The sequence below is a fragment of the Lepidothrix coronata genome, unplaced genomic scaffold, assembly GCF_001604755.1.
Source record: "Lepidothrix coronata isolate B3197 unplaced genomic scaffold, Lepidothrix_coronata-1.0 Scaffold52, whole genome shotgun sequence".
Classification (NCBI taxonomy): domain Eukaryota; kingdom Metazoa; phylum Chordata; class Aves; order Passeriformes; family Pipridae; genus Lepidothrix; species Lepidothrix coronata.
Genome location: NW_016690232.1, coordinates 3,993,194 through 4,017,859, shown reverse-complemented (window position 1 = coordinate 4,017,859; position 24,666 = coordinate 3,993,194). Strand labels below are relative to the sequence as shown.

General features: G+C 44.1%; 1 protein-coding gene across 1 annotated transcript in view; it reads right to left on the bottom strand.

The window, feature by feature from the left end:
• Positions 1-24,666, bottom strand: part of ACBD6 (acyl-CoA binding domain containing 6) — an 83,194-nt gene extending 58,528 nt beyond the window's left edge. The window contains exons 1-3 of the mRNA XM_017815938.1: positions 24,484-24,666; positions 17,237-17,301; positions 16,630-16,726 (exon numbers count right to left, since the gene is read on the bottom strand). Coding sequence (XP_017671427.1) covers positions 16,630-16,726; positions 17,237-17,301; positions 24,484-24,666 — 345 coding nt within the window. The remainder of the gene's footprint in view (positions 1-16,629; positions 16,727-17,236; positions 17,302-24,483) is intronic.

The following is a 24,666-nucleotide window of genomic DNA, read 5'->3' as shown; positions in this document are numbered from 1 at the left end:
AGATATCACAGACATACTTGTTTATAAGAAAAAATGGAAAGGAAATTGGCTTTGAAAACCATTCTATTGCATTTAGGCTTTTTCTAATTTAGAGTAGAAGGTGACATGAAGTTCCTGAAGAGAGAGGGCTTCAGAGTCTTTACAGTGCAGTGCCCCTCTTAAAAAATTATTTAGCAGAGAACCTTACTGTCCATCAATTATTTCCACACCACTTATAAAGAAAATTAATTTCAGATCATCTGCAAGTGCATGCAAGAGTTATTCCTATACAGTAATGCTATGCTCACAACTACCCTGTTTGATTCTGAAGGATGGTGGGCATTCAACCAGCACCAGAAACTGCAAAAAATTTTTAATCTATATTCTTTTACCTCTTCCTACTCCAGTTGTTGGTTGTGTTTTTTTTCCCCAAGTAAGAAAAAAACATTTGAAAAAATACATTTCATCTTTCTAGAGAAATTGTTAGGGGAAAAAAAAGGTTTCTGGGATTAAGTTCACCTTCTTTGCACAACGAATGCATTTCTACCAAAGATTAATCACGCTGATTGAGTACACATAAGGTCATCGGGAAACTCAGCGATAAAGACTTTACCAAAAACGCTCAGGCAAAAACTTCTCTGGCTTTTAATCCATATATAAGTTACTTTGTCCAAGTAGCTTTTATCTCATCTCTTTCACATAGAAACAGGTAACTCAATATGCAATTTATGAATGTTGAACCAAGCTTATTCCATCAGGGTCCTTGATATCTAGAACAAGTTCATGAAGGACGTCCAGGAAAAGATTCATCTGTTCTCCCAGGATTTAATGTGTGCCCCTACTCTGCAAAGCCATGAATGAACCATCATGGCTCCACCACTCATCCCCACTGCACTTCCCAAGGGGAATCTGCCCAGGCTACGAGGAACACTTCTTCCCAAAAATGTTAATTGTGCTGCCATGGGGATAAAAACCTGTTTCTTTCCAGCTGCCCTTGACAACCTGCCTATCCAAGAGCTCAGTCCAAAATCTGTGCTACCCAGCAACACCCAAGCACAATGAACTAAACTCAGTGACACAAAAGGTGGGACAGCAGCAGTTGCTCCTTCCAAACCACGTCACAGCCACTGTACTGACAGCAACCCCTGTTTTTAATCATTGCCCGTCCTGGCTGAAGGGAACAGTAACGCAGAGATGGCCTTTTCCTTCTTAAATCTCTCAACATTTCTACAGCAAAAAAAAGGCTTTTAGGGTTGGGAGGATAAACCCAATGCTACCTATACACAGACAATGACTGGTGAGTTTAAAGTCACATTACCCTGCATACCACAATGAAATTAAAAACTGACACTGCAAATTTCCTCTCTCCTCCGTTAAAAAGGCACTAATAATTAAGTATGTGGCTCTCAATTAAGCCAGCTCCATTTCTTTCACTGCTGGCAGTGCTGTCCAGAAGCACTGCAGATACACACGTAACTAATGATAGCTAAGGAATAACATGATCCCAGGCTCCCATAATTTCCAAGCTGAATCTGACAGAAAAGACAGTATTATCCACAGTTAGACCATGCAAGAGAGATGTTGTAGCAAAGGCAAAATTGTTGTGGGCTCCATGAGTGTGAGGGGGTTGCTCTTAAACTGCCAGTTAAAAATTGTGGGAATAAAGAGGGATTTATGACAGCACGTGAAGAAACCTTGGAGGATTGCACTTGCGTGCCAAAGCACAGGCAGGGGCACATAAAAGATTCAGAAAGAGATGGTAAAGAAGTGTAAGAGATGCCTTAAACAGGTATATGGAATGGTACATGGAATTTCTCACGTCTTCCCCTAATTCTTGCCCGCTGATGCTTTGTGGCTCACGTACAATTAAGGCTGATGTCAAAGTCACTGTTACTCCTGACAGGTAACTTTGGTGGGCGGGTCTGGCTGACCAGAGCCAGCATAAATCACGGACAGATCCGTGTCTCTGGATGCAGCATCTGTACTCATTCAGAGACACTTTCAACTCCCCTGACTCCCTGTGTGCTCACGGACCAGCGCAGGGAACTCCACTAAGCCCAGAACTATCCTTCTCAAATGTCACCAGGAATGCCAGGAGAAAAGCCGCACTCATCCCGGAACAGACAGCAGAGCGTCCCCGTCCCTGCCTTGGAGCACTGTGCGTGTCAATAAAAGCCCGGCTCGATTCAAGGGACAATCACATCCCGGCTGCCTGTCACTGGCAATGCTGCTCCAGGCGGCCTCAAAGCCTGACAACCACTTTCGGAGCAAAATGGAAATACAGGGACTAATATTTGCTAACATCATTAATTCTTTTTTTCTTCTCCACTCCCCCTTCTTCCTTTATCCACCATGTCAAGATGTATACTTTTAAATTGTTGTCAGCCATAAAACAGACGTCGTGTCCCAGTTCAGAGGTTAACATATAATGACAGACACATTAAAAACCCTGTCCAATGCCTCACTGAAAATTTCAGCTCCATCTTCTCTTCAACAAGACAGTGCCTCAAACTCACTTATAAGCTTTAACAACATTAAAGCCTAATCATGATTGAAAAATAAAGGAGAAAGAGAAGACTGTTTTATCCCAGTAAGCATTATGGAAATGCAAAACAATTAGACGAAAACAGTTTCTTTGTAGGGTTTTGAGTTCACCTTCTATTTTGGTCTTAAAACTTGCCCATGATCACAACACGACCCATTTCTCCTTTTGCATTTTTGGGGAGTGGGATGAAAATTATCATCTAACAGAAGGAGCAGTAGTTTCCTGATGGGGGTTGACTTAGTGGGTCAGTCTTTTGCTACATCCCAGAAGACAGGACAGGGTTGTTTTATTTTTCATCTCCAAGCCCAAGCTTTGTTCCCATCTACACAAACCAGGCTACAACAGATTTAACAAGATGGCACATTCATGGGTGCTTCCAGTGACCCACTTCAAACTCAATAGTTAGAACTTACCATGGAGATGCAAATAAAGTTACCATCAGTGATTAGCTGGGACCAAATGGTACACAGATATTTGTATGTAGGGCAAGGGACTCTTGAATCTCATAGAAGGAAAGGCAGAGAGAAATCCTACAGATACTACAAAACAGCAGGAATAGCACAGGTTTCAGTATGGCTTTTAAAAAAACAGAATGCCATAACTTGGAGTTAACAGAAGAGTTAACAGAAGATCCCAGGCGTGGGTTAAATGTAGGGCAATCCCAGTTTTATCCAGAGCAAAATGGGAACTCTGCCTGGCTGGTTCTGCACGCCTAGACACCCAGCACACACAGCAATAGCTGTTTGGCAAGGCACGTGGCTGTGTTGCATAGCACATCTATCATCCTCCTAGTTCCCTCACATCTCACTCTGGCTTTTCTCCATACCCAAAACCTTTAAATAACTTCTCATAAATACATATTTAAGAAAAAAGAGAAAGCCATCAGCAAAAAAGGTTAATCTCATCCAACTGCTTATCTTCAAAGTTATCCTGGCTAGTGCCTTAAAACAGTCAAGACTTGGGTTTTTCATCATTGTGCACCTTGGAAACAGAAAAAAGAGACAACTTAAAGGAGAGCTGTGTATCAGGATCTCACAGCTGAGCCACCACACTGCACGGGAGAAGTTTGTGCTACTTATTGTATTATTTTTCTCTTCCTCTGAGCCTGATGCAGCTTGAGTCAGAGTAGCAGCTGTATCCGGCTCCATGGGACGGGGACAAGAAATACTCCCAGCAAAATGACTACAGTCGAAACTTCCCAAGCGTTTCCGCACAGCAAATACATAGTGCAGATTCCAATCTGCATTTGTTCTGCATAATTCACCTCCCTCCAGCTCACCTGGTCCTCCAGCACAGGTGTCAGCCTGGCACATTCCCTGGCTTTCCTGCATTGCCCAGAGCAACACCCCACACTGGGGACAGGGACACACTTCCTTACTCCATCCCAGGCTGCAGCAAGGTGCACACACAGCAGCAGAGCAGTGAAACAGCCTCCTCGACAGGAACGTGGCAGCCTCCAGCAGCCACCAAAGAAGCCACCAAAATCTGTCTTGGCCTCACAAGGTGCTGCAGGGCTTTGGGGTGCAACCAAGGGTCCTGAGCCATCGAGCCTGGAGGAGCTGCAAGTGCTGAGTGCTCACAGGGATCTGCTTGGCACAGGTAGGAGAAACCCTGGCCCTTGTCCCAGCTCCCCAAACTACACCTGGGAGGTGTAGCAACTCCAGTGTATTGTTACAACAGGACAGGTGATGTCCTGGAACACCATCAGGCTCACAGGAAGGTACCAGTAAATCCCTGACAAGTGCGGTTGAATTGTAATTAAGCTCCTATAGTCTCAGGTGAGAAATTTTTGAGAAGATACTTCAGAGCTAACCCAAGAGCAAACCTTAGGGCCTGCTCCGCTGGTCACCATGTCCTCTTAGTGCTCTGGATTAACATTTCTCTATTTGAGGAGTGAGGATTATTAGGGAGGCAACAAGAACATGTAAACTCTCCTAAAGTTTCAGACACTTGCCCCCCTCCTCTCCCTCTGTGCCACAGCCTGGCCCGTCCCTCTGGGAATGGAACTTGGGCAGACACTAATTGTATTTGACAGCAGCAATTACACACAAGGCTGGAGATTAGAAGCTCGTTAATTGTGTGTGCCATAATTGCTGCCGTCTTTTCCTTTACTAGTTAAGGCCAGTGCCAGGAGAGCCAGGGGAGGAGGGTGCTCTCCACCCCAAACGCAGGTGGTCCGAAAATGAGAGCCCTTGGACCGGGAGGAGATGTCCCTTCTCCCCCAGCACCGCAGGAGGCTCCTGACCCCATAACAATGCGGGAGGGTCCTCCAGCAGCGCGGCTAATGAGGCGTGAAATGAGGACAAACAATGTTCTCTTCCAAAGGTATTTTCCACCTATATCCTTCTGTCTTTACCGCTCAGCTGAACTTCACACTACCTGCAGCGAGAGGGAAGGTAAATCTTAACCCTTCAGTGGTGACGCTACTATTTTTAACCATTTGTAAAATTAGGCAGTGTTTTACATTGTTTAAATTCATAAAATCCTTCCTTCCTGACTCAAATATGAGCTCAGCATTTCTCACCACTCCGTGGAGGCCAGTTAACATCCAAATAAGACACGAATCCCCCCTGGCTGAGCCTCCCTCTTGTGCTGCTGCAAAGCCACCTTTCACGAGCAGCTGCCATCCCCTCCGCACCAGCCGTATTAATGGCTGTCATAAACAGACTATTTTAATATTCCTCTCTCAACAATCCTCCTTGGCTCCCAGCAGCAGCTCGGCCGGAGCGTGCACATGACTCAGCACCTGGAGCCTTTTCAAGAGACCACTGAGGATCTGAACCATCTGAGCAAACTGCCCTATAAAAAAAAAAAAAAAAAGGGCAGAACACTCCACAGAGTAACGTGGGGTTGGGGTTTTTTTTTGGTTTCAAATATTGCAGGAGGAGTTTAGTTAATATTCCATTCACGGCTACATAAAAAAAAAAAAAAAAGTTTTCTGGTTCTTCTAAGTATCATCATAGAATTTCCTCTTAAAAAACACAATCCAAGACAGGGAAAATATTTTCCAGATTATTCAAAAAAATAAAAACAAACATACTATAATTAACGTCATAGTTAAACAGAGCTGTGATCTAAAGCAAAGCCTTGCAGATTACTCATTTAACTATAACGACTTAATTAATAACTGCGCCATAATCATAGTTGGAAATTAGTAGTAAAGACAGTCAGGGGAAGGGAAAGAAATGTAAAATGCTTAACATAATTCTGCACAAATTTTATGCTTGCTAGCAGCTGTGATTTCATCACTCACTATATACATTTTAGCATATGCACAGAAGGAAATAATATGCTCAGTCAAAAAACCCAATGCAGTGGCTTCCCACAGCTTTTGGTTTCTGTATCATCACCCCTATGAAAATCCACAAATGCCCAAGCTGAGGGGACCAAGCTATAGACACTAACACAGCCTGGACTGTAATTGCTGCATTTTTTGTCAATCTAATACAGATATTTATATAGATTTACACAGACATTTGTATGAGCAAGAAACATACTCTGAGCCAAACTGGAAATACTGAAGGACTACACAGCTTGGGATGAAACAGGTGCTCTGAAGCTTGAAAGCTGAAGGCAACTCTAACTACTTCTGATAAATAAAGGACTCCCAGCCTGTCTGTTGACATATTCATGCTTTACTTTCTGGAGTGACACTGGGCCAGACAGCACCGCAGTGGCCAATGTCCCCACTGGCAACTTGACCAGCACCACAGACATTCGTTTCCTCCAACAGATCTGGCTGTGAAGGCAGAGGATGGATTTATGAGCTCTGCAGGCAGAGAAATGGAAAAATGAAGAGATCTTTGCTGCTCCCCATCCCCACAGACTCAGGCAAGGGAAGGATCTGAGCACCCCAGCAGGAACAGAAGGTTTCTGAAGTGACGGTGTAACCCTTGGCAGACTCAGCCAGAAGGATGCAGCAGGATCTGGAGGCAACTTTGGTGCTGTGCCTGAGCCTTTACGTGCCTTTGTGTTGGTTAGTTCAGCTCAAAATACTTACAGGATGCTCCAGAGGCACTTAAGGAGTGCCACCTTCCCTTCTAATAGGACTAATTTGGTACAAGAGTGCCCAAGAATCTAGCAATCCTGCTCTTTTAAGGGATAACTCCTTTTCCAGTCCAAGAGACAAATAACATTTACAAGACATTAACCAATGTGTTAGTTAACATCCAAACAAAATCTTGATCTCCAGTAATTACATTCAATACCTCCTTGATACTTCCTGTGAAGAGCAAGCTAAACATAACCACTTACCCTTTTTCCAACACAAAAAGCTGGATTTTCACTAAAGAAAGCTTAATTATGCTACAGCTTATCTTACACACAAAACAATTGTAGCTATTCCCTCCTTACCAAAAGCATGTGCTATTTTTATTTAACACATTCTCTCTTTTAAACCAGCCTTTACATCACTATGTGAAGCAGCAGGGTACACAGACCCTTCCTGTGCCTGAATATCATCAAGAAAATGTCTACAGCTCCATACCTAAAAATCAAAGCATTACATACTCCACAGTAAGATAAACCAACAATTTCTTCCCAAGTTTCTGAATTTTTTTAACAACCTCTGACACATCAAGTTGAGAGTTCTGCAACAGCTTCAATGACTTTGAAAAATTAGATTCTTTTATTAGAAGTTGCACCTTTCCCCATTTAAGGCAGTCAAGCTGCTAACCCAGCCTGGTGGGTTGCTGGCCAAAACAAGAGTTTGAGGAGAGGATATCAAAATTTCCCAAGCAAGCTGCAGAGCAAGTCCAAGCCCCCCTCCTGAAAGCCCACCACATGCCACAAGCAGAGGAGGTTGTGTCTGCTCTGCCCAACCTCACTCACCACCTCACTGGGCTACCCCAAGCAACAGGACTTGGGTGCTTTGAATCAGGCTTTTCCATGTTTCTGGGCACTCCAAGACAATATTGGGGTTACGGATGTCAGGAAGGCTCTCTGCTGCTTGGCCAGCAGGAATCATCATAGAATGGGTTGGGTTGGAAGGGACCTTAAAGGTCACCTAGTTGCAACCCCAGCTAAGACTGAGCAGAGAAAGCATCTCTTACCCTCCTGGCCCTCCCCACCTTCCCTTGCAAGTCGCTATTTATTTTTCCTCCTGTTACATCAGGCTGAGGTTCAGCCTGCTCTGCTCTCTGCCCCAAGCTCCTGAACTGCCCCTCGCTGCCTGCTCACCTGCCCTGTCCCTACAGCCCATGGCAGCATCCTGCTTGGTTCAACACCTCTCCTCTGCCAGCCCATCCTGCAGCTTTCCCAGACCCCAGTTTTGTCATGCTGCCCAGCACTACCAAAAGCCTCATTTACCAATTTGCTTTAGCCAGAGGAGTTTCAGTACAGAAATGAACCTACACAGAAAAGTTTCCATTGCTTCACAGGCAGAATCACTTCTCCTGTCACAACACTGCTCTTTCCTGCTTCCAGCCTCACAAAGCTGCTTCATAAAAACAAGCTTTTCAATACTTTCCTTATCCACATTTTTTTTGCTGAGGAGCAGCAGCATTGCTGATAAAATCTGCAACAAAAGAATGCACATGGCATTTGAACCCCTTCCTTGCCTTGCCAGAAATTGTCACCCCAAGGCAGAAATGACAGAGGGCACCTCTGGTTGCATCTCAGTCATCTCAGCTTGTGGTCTGACACAAACCCAACCTTGCCTTCTCAGTTTAAGCCAAGATCTTGGACTCTCCCTGGAACTATCAGCATCTCTAACCATATTCTGTCAACTCAGCCACAGAAGCAATAACCTTCAGCAGAGGATCAACAGCAACTTACACCTTCCCTGATATTCAGATGCTCTCTGAGCTAGGAAAGCACTCGCTCAAGTGAAGTTTTAAGGTCCCAGAGCTCAGCTGTGTCTTGTGCTTCCAATCCCAGAGCCGTGGGATCACAGAGTAACCAGTGCTGTGGGACTGCTACCTGTGCACTGCAGCCACACAGCACAACCTGTCACTTCTGGTGCGTGATTAAGGGGAAAAGAAAAAAGCAACTAAATCCCTACTGCACAGAAAGTCACACAGTACTTTGCCTCATTCTGTTACATCTTGTCATCATTGAATGCCAATAGTTTGATGTATCCATTTAAATTTATTTGATCTTCTTTCAGCTGCTCCTGGTGTATCTGGCTTTCATGCAGTGTCTCCATCCCCCTGTAAGCCAGGAATCGTGATGCTGGGATGCCACACATCACTGTGCTGCAGCAGCACACTCAGCAAGGCAGAGCTATGCCTCTAATTATTCTTTTTTCTTTCTGAATGCATTCCAAATAGTACAATATATATTTTTTTAATTAGCGCAAGATGATGAAAATTAATTCACTGACATATTCAAAAGGAAAAATATTTCATCCTTGCTTAAATATTTAGCAAAAATCACTACACTGGTAGCCAAAAAATGGTGAGCCCCCCAATTTCTTGCTTGCAATTCCCAGAAACAACTACTGTTACATTCAAGCAGCTGCAAGAGAACATATTATGCTTCCAACAGCACACTCACAACATGGTGCATCAGCACTGCTGGATCTGAGCTGGAAAAATAGGGGCTAACATCTCTACAAGCAGAAGTTAGCCTTTGCAGGGCTAGTAAGATTGCACATTTAACACACTGTATGTTTTCAGCCAGAACAGGCACCTTAAAAAGGAGGGTAAGAAAAGAGGTATGAACCCTTGTCATGATAATTCTTTACTCTGAAGAAGTTTAGGGACACAGACACATGGGCAACCTCTGTAGAGGATTCCAGTGCAGCTTGCAATACATGACTGCATTGCTGGTTTGCTTTCTAATCCTCCCTAAAATACAGGCTTGCAGCTTGGCACTCCTGCATTTCAATCAATCGCCTGATCGAGGATCGCAGTGTCATAAATAAAAGGAGCCGAGACCATAAATTTCTGCGGGGATGTAAAATCAAAGAGAACAATCCAACAGGCTCCCAGGGGATGGGAGGCTGGCACATATTCCAGCTGTTTATATTTCTACTACGAGACGCTTGTTCATTTTAACTTCTTCACTTCTGCACAGCTTTCCAGAGCCACGATTCCAAGCGACTGAAAATCTTACCCTGCGTCTGGCATTTTGTTCTGTGCTCTACAGTAAAATGCAACTGCAGGAGAGAAAAAGCCCTGTGATTTATCAAGCTTGTCCATAGGCAAAATCCCAGCCCACTGTGGCTGATGGCTCCACCAGCACAACACCCCAGTGCCTGGCAAGTGAGTTTACTTGCTAGAACATGTTACTTGCTGGAGTTACACGAGCAAAGACAGGGACAGAAAGGCAGTAAATCACCTATGGACAGCTTTGTTTATGAGTAGGACCTACATCAAAGACTTAGAGCATCAGTACACTTTCCTCATGAGAAGGTACAGAGAAAGCAAAGGATGCAACACTACCCACTTTTATTGCAGAAGAACAGGGAAATTTAATTGATATCTGTTCAGATTTGATATTTTAGTTTCTTATGCAACAGAAACAAGAAAACATCCCCTTGTTAATAAAAGAATTGGTTTTGAAGGCATGCTCGAAAAGCAAAGCACTCAAGATCTAATTTATGCAGTTAATAAACTGAATATTTTCCATCTTGGATAAAATAAGGTAGGTCACTCCACCTGTAGTCTCACAGGTAGGAGGGAGGTGAAACCACAAGGTTTTCTTAGCCATGCACAGTAAATTACTCCCTCCCACAGGAAGGCTGAATCCTCCACTAACCAGTTGCATGCTAGAGGTTGTCCCTCATACAGCTGGCAAAAGGCAGCAGGGCAGAAGAATCCCTCTGTGTGTTGAGATCTAACCCTTCTCAGGACATAAAAACCCTCGAAACTATTACACATCCCAGTGCGGTTCACAAAAAAGCCCTAAACCCAGAGGACATTACAGTCTTACATGCCCCAAAGCCAGAAGCCTGGGGTGGATCAGTTTTCTGGTTTTACCCAATTTCTAGTGCTTCATTTTCTGTTAGAAGTATTAAAAAAAACAAAACAACAACAACAAAAACAAACACCAAAAAACCCCAGACTTGATGATTTGGTTGGTTTTGGTTTGGGTTTTTTTTCTCAAAAGAGAAAGAGCCTGATTAGAGTTTATGAATTATTTCAGTGATTTGTATCTTCCAATGTGGCCACTCCCTGAAATAAGAGCTGTCAAAATACGTATAGTAAACAGTGCTGTTTCTTTTCTACATTTCATTTATTAACATTTGGGTTAAAAAAAAAAAAACAAAACAACAAAGTCAAACAGGAAATTCCCTCAGGGTGAAATGCCACACAAGGAGCTCCCTGTACAAACCCAGAAAGCAAAGACCTTGCCAGCACTGCTCCTCTTCCCAGGGTGCTGCATTAGCACAGCACAGGACAGCAAGCTTTAAAGAGCACAGCCATAATTTGATTAGTGCCCACTTTACACGATGCAATTAAATTGCTTTTATACTACAAAAGAAATAAAGTCGCTGTTTTTCCAAGTTTTTGACCTCGCAGCCCAGCAAGCCATAAATTGAGATATTTACCCAAATGAAGCAGGTATGTGAGCACACTGCTGCTGGTGACAGCAGGGAGAGACCCAAGCAGGTCTTTTCCCTTCCTGTTCTTCCCATCCCCCTTGTAATCCTGCCCACACCACTCTGCTGCTCTTCCCCAACAGCAAACGGTGGCTGCTGGGACAGATTATCACGGGAGACATCTGTTTGACTGACAGACAAAACAGGAAAACACGATGGGTGCACTCATTTTGTTTACAGACAATAGCTTTTCCAACGCGTTTCTTAATTTCCAAGAAGAAATTCCATCGGCCTGCAGTACTAACCAAGAAACCCACGCTGAAACTACAGTGTGATTTACCAGCCACTAATCTAATTCCTAGAGAAGTTGACCAGACACATAAAACCTGTAAGCTGCAAAAGATCAAAGATTCTTGTTCCAGATATGAAGAGGACAGACCCGAGCAATGAGTCCAAATTTAAGAAAAATGAGGATTGGATTTCCAAATGCTTGTTTTAATGTCATTGGAAACGCAGTTTGTATTTGAGTCAGTACAGAAATTTTTAAGTTCCCTTGGAGATCCTACATGACAGAAATTCTAAACTGACTTAGCGATCCTACTTAAATACAAGAGGCTCATTAATTTAAATCAATTGTTAAAATATCTCAGTAACACCTGGTGCAACCCAACAAAAGCACACATATAAGCTCAGCTGTGCTGCAAATCTGGGAATTGTTTATTCTGCTTTTCACTGTATCCTCAGATTGCAAATTCTCTTTTCCACATTTTAGTTTCAACTTGCTTGTTGCATTTAAAACGTAACAGAGAAAGGTTATTTCACCAGGAGAAAGGGGGGACAGAGCCCAGCCCTGGGCACAGGGTACCTGGCAAACCATCTTATCAAATATTGCCCCCTGCAGTACTTCCTGCAAAAACACCCACTGGAAAAATCCATTTGTTTATTCCCACAGGTTTTCCAGCTTACTGGACTGCTCCAAGCCTGCAGTAATAGTGCATTTGCTATTTTATTCACTCTGAAGTTTGTTTTCTTTTTCATGATATTGTCTATTCCCCAAGGGTCCTCTCCTGGCACAACTCGGTGCTCCCACACCAACACACCAACGGGGGGATTTTACTACCATTCATTACCTGGCCCAGAGTACAGAGAAACAAATCCTCTACTCAAACAAGGCATGGAACAGTACTTGAAAAAAAAACTACAGGCAGCTTTCTCCCCTGCAAACATCAGCAATGGAATTTCATACCTTTAAGAGCTTAAAAAGATGTTTGGTGAATGTCTATTTTCTGTGAGCTCAAGCTCTCTTCCAACTTGGCCTTCGAGACAAGTCTCTGCTCTTCAGATTCCTAATATCCAACTTTCCTCGTTACGCAGCAGAAATCTTGCTAAGTGCATTATTGGTGAAGTCAAGTCAAACAAGTTAAAGTGCCACTTTTTAGAATTTTAATATATAAATAGAAAATCATTAAGTCCTGTGAGTTTCAGCAGTCAAAGCAAATAGGAAGAGGCCTCTAAGTGTTTGGGAAAGGATGCCACTGAAGTTGGTAGTGACAAGCTGTTGAGATTGGAACTGGTAAATGCGCAGTATAAGAAATAGGAAAAGGAAATATTTAGAATCGAGTGATGCCAAAACTGCAATCAGCAAATGGAAGGCTAAAACAGATGAGCAAATCTGGATGCTTTTTTATTATTTATTTTTATTGTTTGAGCTGTGCCATGTAACAAGAATGGATCAATAACAGCTCCCGACCACCCACTGCAGTGTCGTGTCACACCCCCTCCCACAGCCCTGGAGATGGGATTTTGGTGGAAGGGATGTGTTCAGTGCTGCTGAGAAAAGGTGCTGGCCTGCTTCTGCTTCTCCTATGGCTGCCTGAGGTTTAAAAAATCTGGATTGAAGCCAGTGGGGATTTGTGATATGAAATACACGACAGAGATTAGAATTTTGGAGCGTGTCAGGGAATGGAAATACAGCCACTAGTACTGAAGTATCCGATTATACAGTGATGTACACGAAAACACAGTCACTGCATGAAGATGGAAGACATGAGCTTGTGAAGGTGATATTCCCAAAACCCCCGAGCCCATTGCTACGGCTGCAGGACAGCACCACTGTGGTGGGTCAGAGGGATGGGCACGCAGTGCCTGGCAGGGAGGGCAGGTGAGTGTCATCACCTAACCCACACACACCAGCAAAAGCCACCGAAAGCAACCTGTCACTTGCTGCCAGTAAAGCAGGAAGATGACAGGTGAACATACCAGAATCTGCTGGGACACATGGGACACATATTCCTTTCCAAAGGACCCAAACCAGTGGGAGGTGTTGACATGAAACGTTTCTGTTTAAGGCTAGAGAATGCAAAAGAATGGCTTCATAAATTATTCTCTGCTCTGGAGGAAGAGTGAATAGACTTGAAGGACAGGTGATGTCTCTGAAATATGCAAATAGAGCTGAGCTGGTCCAAGCAATTACCTTTCCACTGCCTGGAACTTCAGACTGAAAGGAATGACTCACAAGCAAGAACAAGAAACAAAAGATGTGCTAAAAGGTAGAAGATGACGAAGGAAGACTGCATCAAGAGGAGAATGGAGACTGCATGGAAAAGAATGTTCCTGGCCTCCTGCTAACAGCTGTTCCTGGGAAAAGGAACAAAACAACACACAGTAAGACTATGCCAACACAGGAGGGCCTAAGCATCCCAAAAAGCCAATTGAGATTATTGGTTCTACGCTTCTGGGATCAAGGCAAACACAGCAAGGAGATTCCCGTGGCTTCACGGATGTAAAGACAATGGATCTCACCTCAATATCCTTTCAGTTATCTGCTACTTCAAAGATTTCCCAGCAAATAAAATTGCTGAAAATAAATGCAGTATGATCATTTCTTTCCAGGTTTTAGACTAAGCTCTGAAAGAAGAGACTTGGCAGGACTATCAGACAACCTGCAGGGTGAAGAAGGAACTAAAACACATTGGAAATAGCCATGGACATGAGCCAACAGATGTGCCTCCACTGTCAAAAATGAAATACCAGCTTCAAAGAGTGGAGAACCGCTGTGCTGTTGCCTCTCCACATTCAGTTGTCTTCTAATAAAGTGCAGTTAACTCCAGACTCCATGCAGCAGTAGAAGCAGCAGATCAGCTTTTGGCTGCTACTGGTGTTTTCATTGCTTCTAAACTCAAATTCAGGGCAGTCCAACTGCATCAGAATCCTTTTACTTTGGTTTTTTTCACCATCCAAAACAAAGATACTAAATTATAGCAGTTACAGCCTGCTGCAGAAAATGTATTAATATAGAAACTGCAAGATCAATATGAAAGAATGAATCAATGGAGAATCAAGAAAAAGGAATGAAGAAGTGGATCCATTTGGACTGCGTGAGAAATACTGCACTTAGTTCCATTCTATTTATTAACAAAAATACCGACAGTCTGAAAGCTCCAGAACAGCAGCAAATGTGCTGGGGAAAAAATGAACTTATGAAAAATATAAGCTGCTTCTAAGTTTAAAATTTTGCATATTTGGTACTAAAGGATCAAGACATTAAAGCCCTGTTGGAAATATATGAAACAGGAGCCTGAGGAGGATTTGAGATAACACAAAAGAACAACTTTAATGGATGAGATGAACTGTCGAAGAGAAAATAAGTAGGTAATATTGAGAAAGCTTTACAACAGCAAAATTCATGAAGCTCCACAATCAGAAATTCAACACCTTTGTACTGTAATTACTATTTGTGATTCATAACGATCTGAAAGGTGAACTTTTCAAATTTGTACCAGGCACTTTATGCTGCTTTTAACCAAATACTGGGAGTATTTCATTCATGATCGACTGAATGTAAGAAAAATCCAAAGGCACCCCGCAGATGAGCACATAAAGGGGACACAATGACAGTGATGAAGCACCTTGTAATGTACCCACAGATCTTTTCTATAAATCCAATTTGAAATTTGAAGACTAAAATAGCTATTTTATCTCCATCCCCTGACACATGCACCTCCATCATTTTCAAGAACAGAGCTCCCTCTCGTGGCTCGAGAACGTGAATTTAGTGGGGGAAGGAAAGAAAACAAGAGTAGAGCAGCATGAGACACATCAGAGTGAGAGGATTCCTGACAGCATTTTGGTCCTGTAAAAGTGGAATTAAAAGGAAGTTGTAGTAGGAAGGACAGGTGACTTCTTGTAAAGAAAGCAATGCCACTGGTACTTTAATGCTAACTTTTAAGTTACATTTTCTGCTAAGGTGACCTCCTCACCTCAGGGGAATAAGGGAAGAGCAGTGCTGCTAACCATTCTTTGTTTGCTGCATGGCTTCTTTAAAATATTTGTTTTGTACAAAACTAACATTCCACCTTTCTAGCTGACAGAGTTGTAACCTGAGGCTCACACCTCTGACAATAAGTATTTCTCTGAGGCAAGAAAGTGAGGGGAATAACCAAAGCTAAGCCTGTCACTGTGCTGAGAAATCTGTTCAGGAAAGCACTGAGTGTTTTGTTTGTTGTTTTGTTTTTGTTTTTTGGTTTTTAACTATTTTTTAATTAATATTTCTATGTTTCATTTGGCACTTGCTTCGTTCAGAATTATACACAGATTTTTACAAATTATTTCAGTTCTGTATGAGAATTTTAGATCAGACAAGAATTTACACAGCAAGCAGCAAGCTTTTGCTAACCGTACAGCTTATAAAACTATTTTCCCCAAGGGCATTTAAAAGGGTTTTTTCTAAATGACAGCATTTCTTTCCTGCAAAAACAGTATCAATGGCACGAAACATGAACTAGTGAAGGAAAAACAATTACTCTTAAGTCTCCAGAACAGCATCAGAAGACAAATGAGAATCAAATTCTTGATTCATAGGCTTGTGCTCACACAAGATTTTGCTTCCAAAGCACAGGACCAAAAAAAGAATCAATTTCCTACCATGAAAAGAAATTACCATGACTTCAGCATTTTGCTATTAGTGAAATATCTCTATTTCCAAAGGCAATACTTTTTCTAAAGAGCAATCCTCTTTAAAAATTGTATAAAAGTCAGTCTATAAACAGGAGATATCCTTAAGGATTTAATCAAGTAATAAACCTGGTAGATGAAAGAGAGATTAATTAAAATGACAGCACAGTCTCCCTATAACACAGACACAGGACTTGTTATGTTGGAGTACCTAATCATAATCAGATTTGGTAATTTGCTGCATCGAAACAAAAAGGAAACATTTTTAGAATTGATCATTCAGTTCATGTCACTTTCATGGAGATTGCTTTCTATTGATCAACATTTAACTAGTAGTTGAAAAGAGAAAGATGAAAAAAAGGATAAAAAGTATCTTTACATGCTAAATCCAGCATGAACCAATAAGAGCAAAATAAATTAGATCACTACAGCCAAACCAACCCTGTGCATGCGCTCGCTGCAATGAACATCATTATGAATGAAAGAGATGGTTTTTCATGTTCCAGTCGTAACAAAAGGAGAGTTTTTAAAATGAATTTAGACTTTAATCTGCTCAAAATGAAGCTTGCCATGCAGCAATTAAAAATCCGTGGGAAGCTGAACCATTGCCAGCTTTACAAAGACAAATGCCGGTTTGTTTTCCGAACGGCGTTTTCACGTTTCCTACCTGTGGATTCCAGCTGGGGTCGAGCTTCTTCACTGCAGCAACGTACTCCTGCATAGCTTGGTGAGGGCTGGTATCTCCCAGGGCTTTCCAGGCCTCCCTAGGAGAGACAGAAAAACATCAGTGAGTCCCTCAGACAGCACAGCGCGTTTCCACAGTGTCATCAGTGACCGGATTCATCTAAATCTTCTCTAAATCCCCTTCTCAGGGGATGCAAAGTTGTCTTTCCTTCAGTTTGGAATGGTCAACTTTTCTCTGAAGCCATGAATGGCCACTGTCACTGAAGCACTTGGCTATGAAAGGATCTTTCAGGGGATCCTGATCCAGGCTGGAACACACTTTGTGTTCACAAAGCCGTAGCTATTTTCACAACATTTTTGTTGTGTGCAGGCTAGTTCTGGATGAACAAGGTAGAACAGAGGAGGCTTGTATTTCACATCTGCATCAAGCACAGCAGCAAACATTTCCCTGTTAAACAAAGGATTTTAAATCCAGTTCAGTGGCAGACTCTCTGAGTTGACATCCTCTAGGTCCATAATCCCTCAACAGATAGCTGACAAACAAAAAGTAGAGCCAGAAATTGCTAGGAATTACAAGGATTTCCTCTTACCATTTCTGCTTTCCCTCAAAATCAAAGAAGCTGGGCTTGGGGGTGTTACAGGTTCCAAGTTTCACCTAAAGAAAAGAAATTTTCTTCTGTTAGAACAAAGCAATGGGGACTTGCTCAAGGAAAATTCTGGGTTCTCATGGTTTCAGGATAATTTTGTTATTAGGCCAGAAGAAAGGTTTTGGGGAGGAAACGAGTGACACAACTCAACCCCATCTTACCCCCCATGTTAGCACCCTTGCATCCCTGTGTTTCCCTTGTGTGATGGAAGGGAAGCAATTCTGTTATGCAGTTCATTTATTTTGCATGCATTACCCAACAGGGATAACCAGCGAGTGATTTCTCACTAATGTTATGTTTATTACCCTGCCAAATGCCTTATCCCCCACCAGTATCAAGAAAAATTCTGTTGATTAGGGTTTCTACAGAGATGATTATTCATTAAGGCTGAAATTCACCTGCTTCTGCACAAAGCTCAAGTAAACAGACTCTGCTTAATTATTTTCAAAGTCCTCTGGAAGGCAAGGGGACAAACTCAGAGCAAAGGAATGCCAGGCAGCTTCTGAATTTGCTCCGAGGCACCTGGATGCATGGAAGCACTGTGTGAGAGACAAGTCAAGGCCTGAGTGCCAGAGATGAACCAGTCTGTCAGAAACAAGGCAGAAATTAAAATGTGTGTGGGGGGGGAAATAAGAAACACAAGGAAGCAAGGGAACGAGCCAGAACTGGTGGATAGATATATGGAAAAAAATGTTATGACAGTGTAAAGTGGACTTGGTGCCAGTGGGACTCAGAAGGTTTCCATAGAGTGGCTGCAGGGAAGTCCAGCAGCCCCATGTCCCTCTGTAAGCTCCCCACAAAGGGGACCACAGGGGTCTGACAGAGGATACACCTGCCCAGGGCTCCAAAGCACAACCAGGTTCCTGCCCTGACAACTGCCTCAAGAACAGAGTAATTAGCAAGCTGAGATTCAGGTAACAGAGATATTTCCTTGAGGTCAGCTCAGAAAAACGTGTAACTGAATGTGTCCCTGTGTCTGCTTGGAAAAGCCAGGGAACATGGGGCAGGACTCACCAAATCTCCCTGTCATCAGTGCCATTTCCTCACAGAAAATAAATGCCCTTGCACACAGCTGTCACAGGCAAAATGAATCTCCCTGAAATTAAAATACTGTTGTGATAGGGAATGAATTTGCACAAAACATGGGTTGGTTCTTGGTTCCTTTGCTGGTTTGTTTGTTTGTTTGGGGTTTTTTTTGTTGTTGGTGGTGGGGGTTTTTTGTAAAATTTTTTAATGAAAGTGCTGTATATCCCACGTGGATGATGGATGAAAGACTAGAAGGCAAAGCACAACTATGGCTCCAAATGCAACAGTTATCACACCCAAGTCCCTTGTAAGACAGAGCACAGCCCCGTGCCAAGAAAGCCCAGCATAGCTGGGGACCCCAGGGAGGGAACACAGGTACATCCCAGAGGTGGGCAAAGGCTGCTGGATGGACATTTTGTTAGCCAAGCAAAACCAAACTGCATTCAGCAAATGTTTTATGAAATATGCTCAAGTGTTCAGGCAGGTGAAGTGCTTAAATCAACTAACAATTCTTCGCCTTAACAGGGTGGGGATTTTATGCTAAGGATGGAATCATTAATCAGGCTTTAAAGAGAGCATGCCCGTGCTGAGAGATATTTATTAGTTACACTATGTTTTCATTTAAAGTGTTACAGGATATGAGTGACTGTAACTGAAATTAATTTTCTGTACATATGACTGTCTCCCAGTGAGCAATTCATCCAAATTAGAACATTTTAGCTGGCCCTTAAAACAGCATATCGCATTTCACGGAGAAATAGCAGAACAGGCTAGCAACAGTTAACTCCTATAAATCAGTCACAATTCATGTAGTCTAAACGTTTTCTTCTGTGCTCAGAGGTGGATTGGACCACTTGTTTTAAAAGAGCAAAACAAACAGGGGAATAAAATGCAAATTCATTATCTGTATGGAAAACGCTTGCTTGGCAATTCTTTAGTTCAATAGCAAACCTGCAAAAATTGGCCAAGATGGATAAAAAAAAATAAATCTGTTTTAATATTAATTTTCCACTGCCATCATCAAAACATGACAGCAGTTTCCTCTCCTGAGATTTGGCATTCAAAGGCTGTTCCAGCATCGGGGAAGACTGTTAGTAACATCGACAGTAATACAAATCAAGGAACAGTAGTTAAATTTCATCCATCAAGAAGAGGGGGGAAAAAAAGTGCACTTTTGCCCTGTTTGCTATTTTAAGATGTATTAAAAAGGCTTGGAGTGGTTTTGTTGGAAAGAATAAAATAAAGATTTTGGCTTCCCTCTTTTTGCCGCAAGACTCCACAACGCACGAGAAACCAACCAGGAATTTAACATATCAGGGGACCTGAGACTGACAGCTGAGGAAGGGGACTTTTAGCTAAACAGGCCAATGATGACAAACTGGAAAAATTTTGTGGAGGACTCTGTCCTCCTGCTACTTCCCTGGAGGCCCTCAAAAGCTGTTTTTCTCCATAACCAGCAGAAAGACAAGAGCCCATATCAGTATTTTAAGTTGAGAGTTTCTCATTCTGTGCCCACAAAATAATTATTGAAGGTCTCTGGGATGCTGACTGGTCACTTGATGCTCAGCTCTCCTCATTTACAGTTCATCAGCTGCATTAAAAGAACATGACAGCCAAAATGCATTTAAAACTTCCCTAGTATTCTTTCTGCAGGCATTATTCTCATGAGTTGTACAGAGATGACCCAGGCAGCCCCAAATGGGCAGTGTCTGCAGTCACCTCCATTTGTGGCCAAAATGGAAATTTGGAAACCTTGGATGAGGCCTTCACCTGAGAGCTGAAGGTCACAACAATCAGAGTGAGAGAGATGCTCGGGGATGTGTTAGTGCTGTATACCATCCCCATACAACTCCAGCTGCTGGTCCAGACTACCAGAAACCTTGAGATTCTCATTACTCCACGACTGGTTCCCCCTCCCTGGTGGTGGTAAAAAGGCTCTTTGCTAATTTTTCAACTAATATATTCATACAGCAGGGAATCCCAGCCAAATATTCTTACCTGGTTGTAAATCTAGTAAGGTGAATCATATCTGCAGCCTCCCTACGGAGCAGTAACAGGAACAGAACCTCCATGGACAGCAGCACTAAGGTCTAGCTGTACACAAGCCAAATAAGCTGAATTTCTTTGGCAAGACAGCAATTCCTGCCCATTCCTGCCCAAAGCTCTGCCCAACCCACAGGAAAGCCCTGACTGAAAATGGGGTGTAAGGAAGGACAAGCAAACACCAACCACAGAAGGCAAGGGGTCCTGATGACCAAGGGGTTGCATGTCCCAGAGAGACAGAGAGTGACAACTGAGTCAGTGCCATCACACGGTTCTGTGCAAGAGGGAGCTGCAGGCAGAAATTCCCATGTTCAGGGCAGGTTTGGGGCATCATGTTCCACAATATTTGAAGGAAGCCATGCAAAAATGGGATTATATTCTTGAGCCTACACTTGGGAGTCAGCATAAGCCTCATTTTGCCAGTGGCATTGTCTTTGCAGCTTGCCAGCACCTCTCAGCATTTATGTAGGCACTGGCACATCCTCCTCCTGCCAGGGCAGTTTTCTCACTCTGATCACTTCCAGCAAGTTCTGGATTCCTTTCCCTCTCCAAATCACTACCACTACACTGGTCTCCATTACTGCACCCTCTGAATCTCAGGTTTTTACATCCTCAACACCAGAGTAAAGTCCTTCCTTCACTTCACTACTACAGACTCATGGCACAGACAAGTGATTTGCCCAAAGCCACACAGAAAGTACAGGAAGAAAAGGAAAATCAGTCCCAGTTCAGAGCCCTACAGACTAATCTGTTCTTCTTCCTGTTCTGGGGCAGAGTCGTAAACTCAGCAACATCTTCTAAAAACCTCACTGGAGATGACAACTAAGCAATCCCCTTATTTTCAAGTCTCTGACACATAAACAAAATCAGAGAGAAAAGTAATAAAACCCTGAAATGGCCTCCAATAAAAGGTAATAAAATTGCAGGAAAATGCCTATATACCCAAACAGTTTGAAATAAATAATATACAGTATTTTAACAGAGAGCTCAGCTGTTACTGTCACCTCTTTTATGACGGTGCTGTATCTTAAATCAAAGCCTTTAGTGTCACAAAACACTAAACTGAGGAAAGACAAGGATGCCAAATCAAGGGCAGTGGACAGATCTGAGTCAGCACCTTTTGTGTGCCAGCAATTCCACCGTCCACAGGGGCAATATATCAGCAGCTCATTATGCATCCTGATATGGCTGCCGTAATTAAATACAGAAAACTTGCATTAAGGGCCCTCGTTTTGATTTAAAGCACAAAATGCTGCAAAACTCAAAGTTAGCAGGGCTTAATCCTACAGTAGCTATGCTAGCAAACTTCTCCCAGTGCCAGCACTACGCTCCCAGCGCTCTAACAGACATGGCACCTTTCTGGACTGGGAAGCCAAAGGCATGGAAATCCAGGAGCCAAGCACAGCCTGAAACCAAGCAGCACAAAGGCACTTGCTGTTGCATCCTGCCTGGCCAGGGACAGAGGAGATGGACACAGAAGTGCCCTGTTCCCCTCAGTGGAAGGCAGCTGGATATCTCTGCTGACACTGTTAATTATCAGCTTTCTTCTGACTAGTATCAAAACTATTGTGAAATATCTTCTGATTTAAGTAATTCTTAACACTGAACACCTTACTGGTCTAACACCAGGAAACCCTCTGGAGTCTGTGGACAAGCACAAGCAATCCCATTTCCACCCAGGACAGTCACAAAGCATTTGCAACAGAGTAAAAAAGAAGAGGTTATTTACAACAAACCTCCTGAAAATAGAGACAAAAAAATTACAGAAGAGAAAAAAAACCACTCTTTTCATCTCATCCTGGGCATGGTCTTATTATTCTTAAAAGTTCTCCTAGTATTTTTTCTCTATCCTCCTTTTCTTACAAGGGAAAGAAAAGCCTGGAGACCTGTTTAAGCACTGGCACAATCTGAAAACAAAACCTCACATGACCAGCCTGCTTTTAATATAATTACTAGTCCACAGCCCACAGCCTGGGAGCCGCCAGCTTAAAGGATAATTAAATATTGCCCTAAAAAATGAAAGCACTTACACATGGCAGTAGTAGGACACAGGTAATCCATATGGGAGGAACATATGGGGAAGATGTGCATTCTCAACTTTGACTATTAATCCAAACGAGTGGGATTCAGTTCTCAGGTCCAGGCAGCAGCACCTCTTGCCACACACTGGAGCCACAGAATCATAGGATGGTTTGGGTTGGAAGCGACCTTAAAGATCATCCAGTTCCAACCCCCTGCCATGGGCAGGGACACCTTCCACTAGCCCAGGTTGCTCCAATCCCCATCCAGCCTATACTTGTACTTTTTAATCTTCCAGGTGTGACAATGCTTACAGTTTTTCTGTTTCTCCAAGTTAAGTGATTATTACAGTGCTTTGCAATCGGTGCTTTGTTTGTTTGTTTGTTTTATGTAACAGCTCCCGCGGGAGCAGGAAGGAGTCACATTGTGTATATTCCCACAGGATGCCTCCTACAGCTCCCTCAGTTCACAGGGACTGAACGTGTAAAGGAGTCCTGTTCAAGGTTACAACCAGAACCAACCAGTTCAGTTTCCCAGTCCTCTCTAAAGCCCTTCACTGACAGATCTTCCCAGGCACATTCTTTGTGTGGCCACAGCAGAGCCCCAAAGCTGCAGTGCCCACCCTGGGTCACCAGTGCAGGTCCCCACTGTCTCTGACGGGGAGGTGGGCACTCTGCACTACTTCTACATCCCATCCCAGCACCTCATCTCCCAGCAGACACAGGCAGCTGGGAAAACACAGGCGAGGCAGCGGGATTTACCAGTCAAGTTTCTCCCCAAAGCCTCAGGGACACACTGACAGGCCATAAATCCACCTGTGACATGTCCCTACCAAGGACAAAGGCCAAATCCTCCACACCAACACCCAACTTCAACCCACCATGGAGTCTGCCAAAGGCAAACCAATGTAATAAAGGTTGGAAAAGACCTCCAAGATCAAGTCAAGCCTTTGACCAAACACCACCATTCCCACTAAATGGTATAGTGAAGTGCAATGTTTACTCATTTTTTGAACACTTCCAGGGATGGTGACTCCACTGCTTCCCCAGGCAGCCCATTCCAGTGCTTGACTGCTCTTCCAATACAGAAATTTTTCCTAACATCCAACCTGAATGTCCCCTGGCACCACTTAAAACCAGTCCAAAGGACGCAGCATTAGGGCCATCCACACTGCACGAGGGTGAGAGGCCAGGAACAAGAGCCAGGATGATGGATTTAAAGAACCATTTAGGTTGGAAAAGACCTCTGAGATCCTTGAGTCCAACCTTTGCCTTATCACCACCTTGGGAACTAGACCATGGCACTGAATGCCATGTCCAGTCTTTCCTTAAACACCTCTAGGGATGGGGACTACACCACCTCTCTGGGCAGCCCATTCCAATGCCTGACCACCCTTTCAGTGATGAAATTCTCCCTGATGCCCAACCTGGCACAGCTGAAGGCCGTTTTCTCTTGTCCTATGACTTGTTACCTAGAAGAAGAGCCCAACCCCACCTGGCTCCAATCTCCTCTCAGGGAGTTGTAGAGAATGAGAAGGTCCCCCCAAGCCTCCTCTTCTCCAGGCTGAGCTCCCCCAACTCCCTTGGTTGCTCCTCACAGGACATGCACTTCCCCAGGTCCATTCCCTTTCTCTGGACTTGCTGCAGCACCTCAATGTCCTTCCTGAGTCGATGAGCCCAAAAGTGATGCCAGGATTAGAGGTGCAGCCTCACCAGTGCCCAGCACAGGGTGGCAGTCACTGCCCTGGTGGCCACACCATCGCTGACATAGGCCGGGATGCCCTTGGCCTTCTGGGCCACCGGGGCACGACCAGCACCCGCGGGTCCTTTCCCGCTGGGACACTTCCCAACCACTCTCCCCGCAGACCCCGCGGGGCTGTGTCCCACCGGACTCCATCCCCCTCCCACCGCACGTGCAGCCGGCAGCACCAGGGGGGAGAGACGCGGGACACAACTTTCCCCTTGACACCGCCGCCTTTCAGGCGGCAGCCCCGTGGCCCCGAGAAAGCCCCACGCCCAGCCCCGCGGGCCCCGCACCGACCTCGCCCCCCGCCGCAGCCCGGCAGCCCCGCTCATGCCGCGGGTGGGCCGGTCCCGCCTCACCTGCTTGTAGCGGGCGTACAGGTAGAGCAGCTGCTCCTTGCTGGCGGCGGGCAGCAGCGCGGGGAGCCGCTCTGCCGCCTGCTCGAAGAGCGCGGGCAGGTCGCGGCCCGGCGGCGGTGCCTCGGAGCCCGAGCTGTGCTCGGCGCCGCTCCCGCCCGCCGCCGACAGCGGGGGCGACGCCAT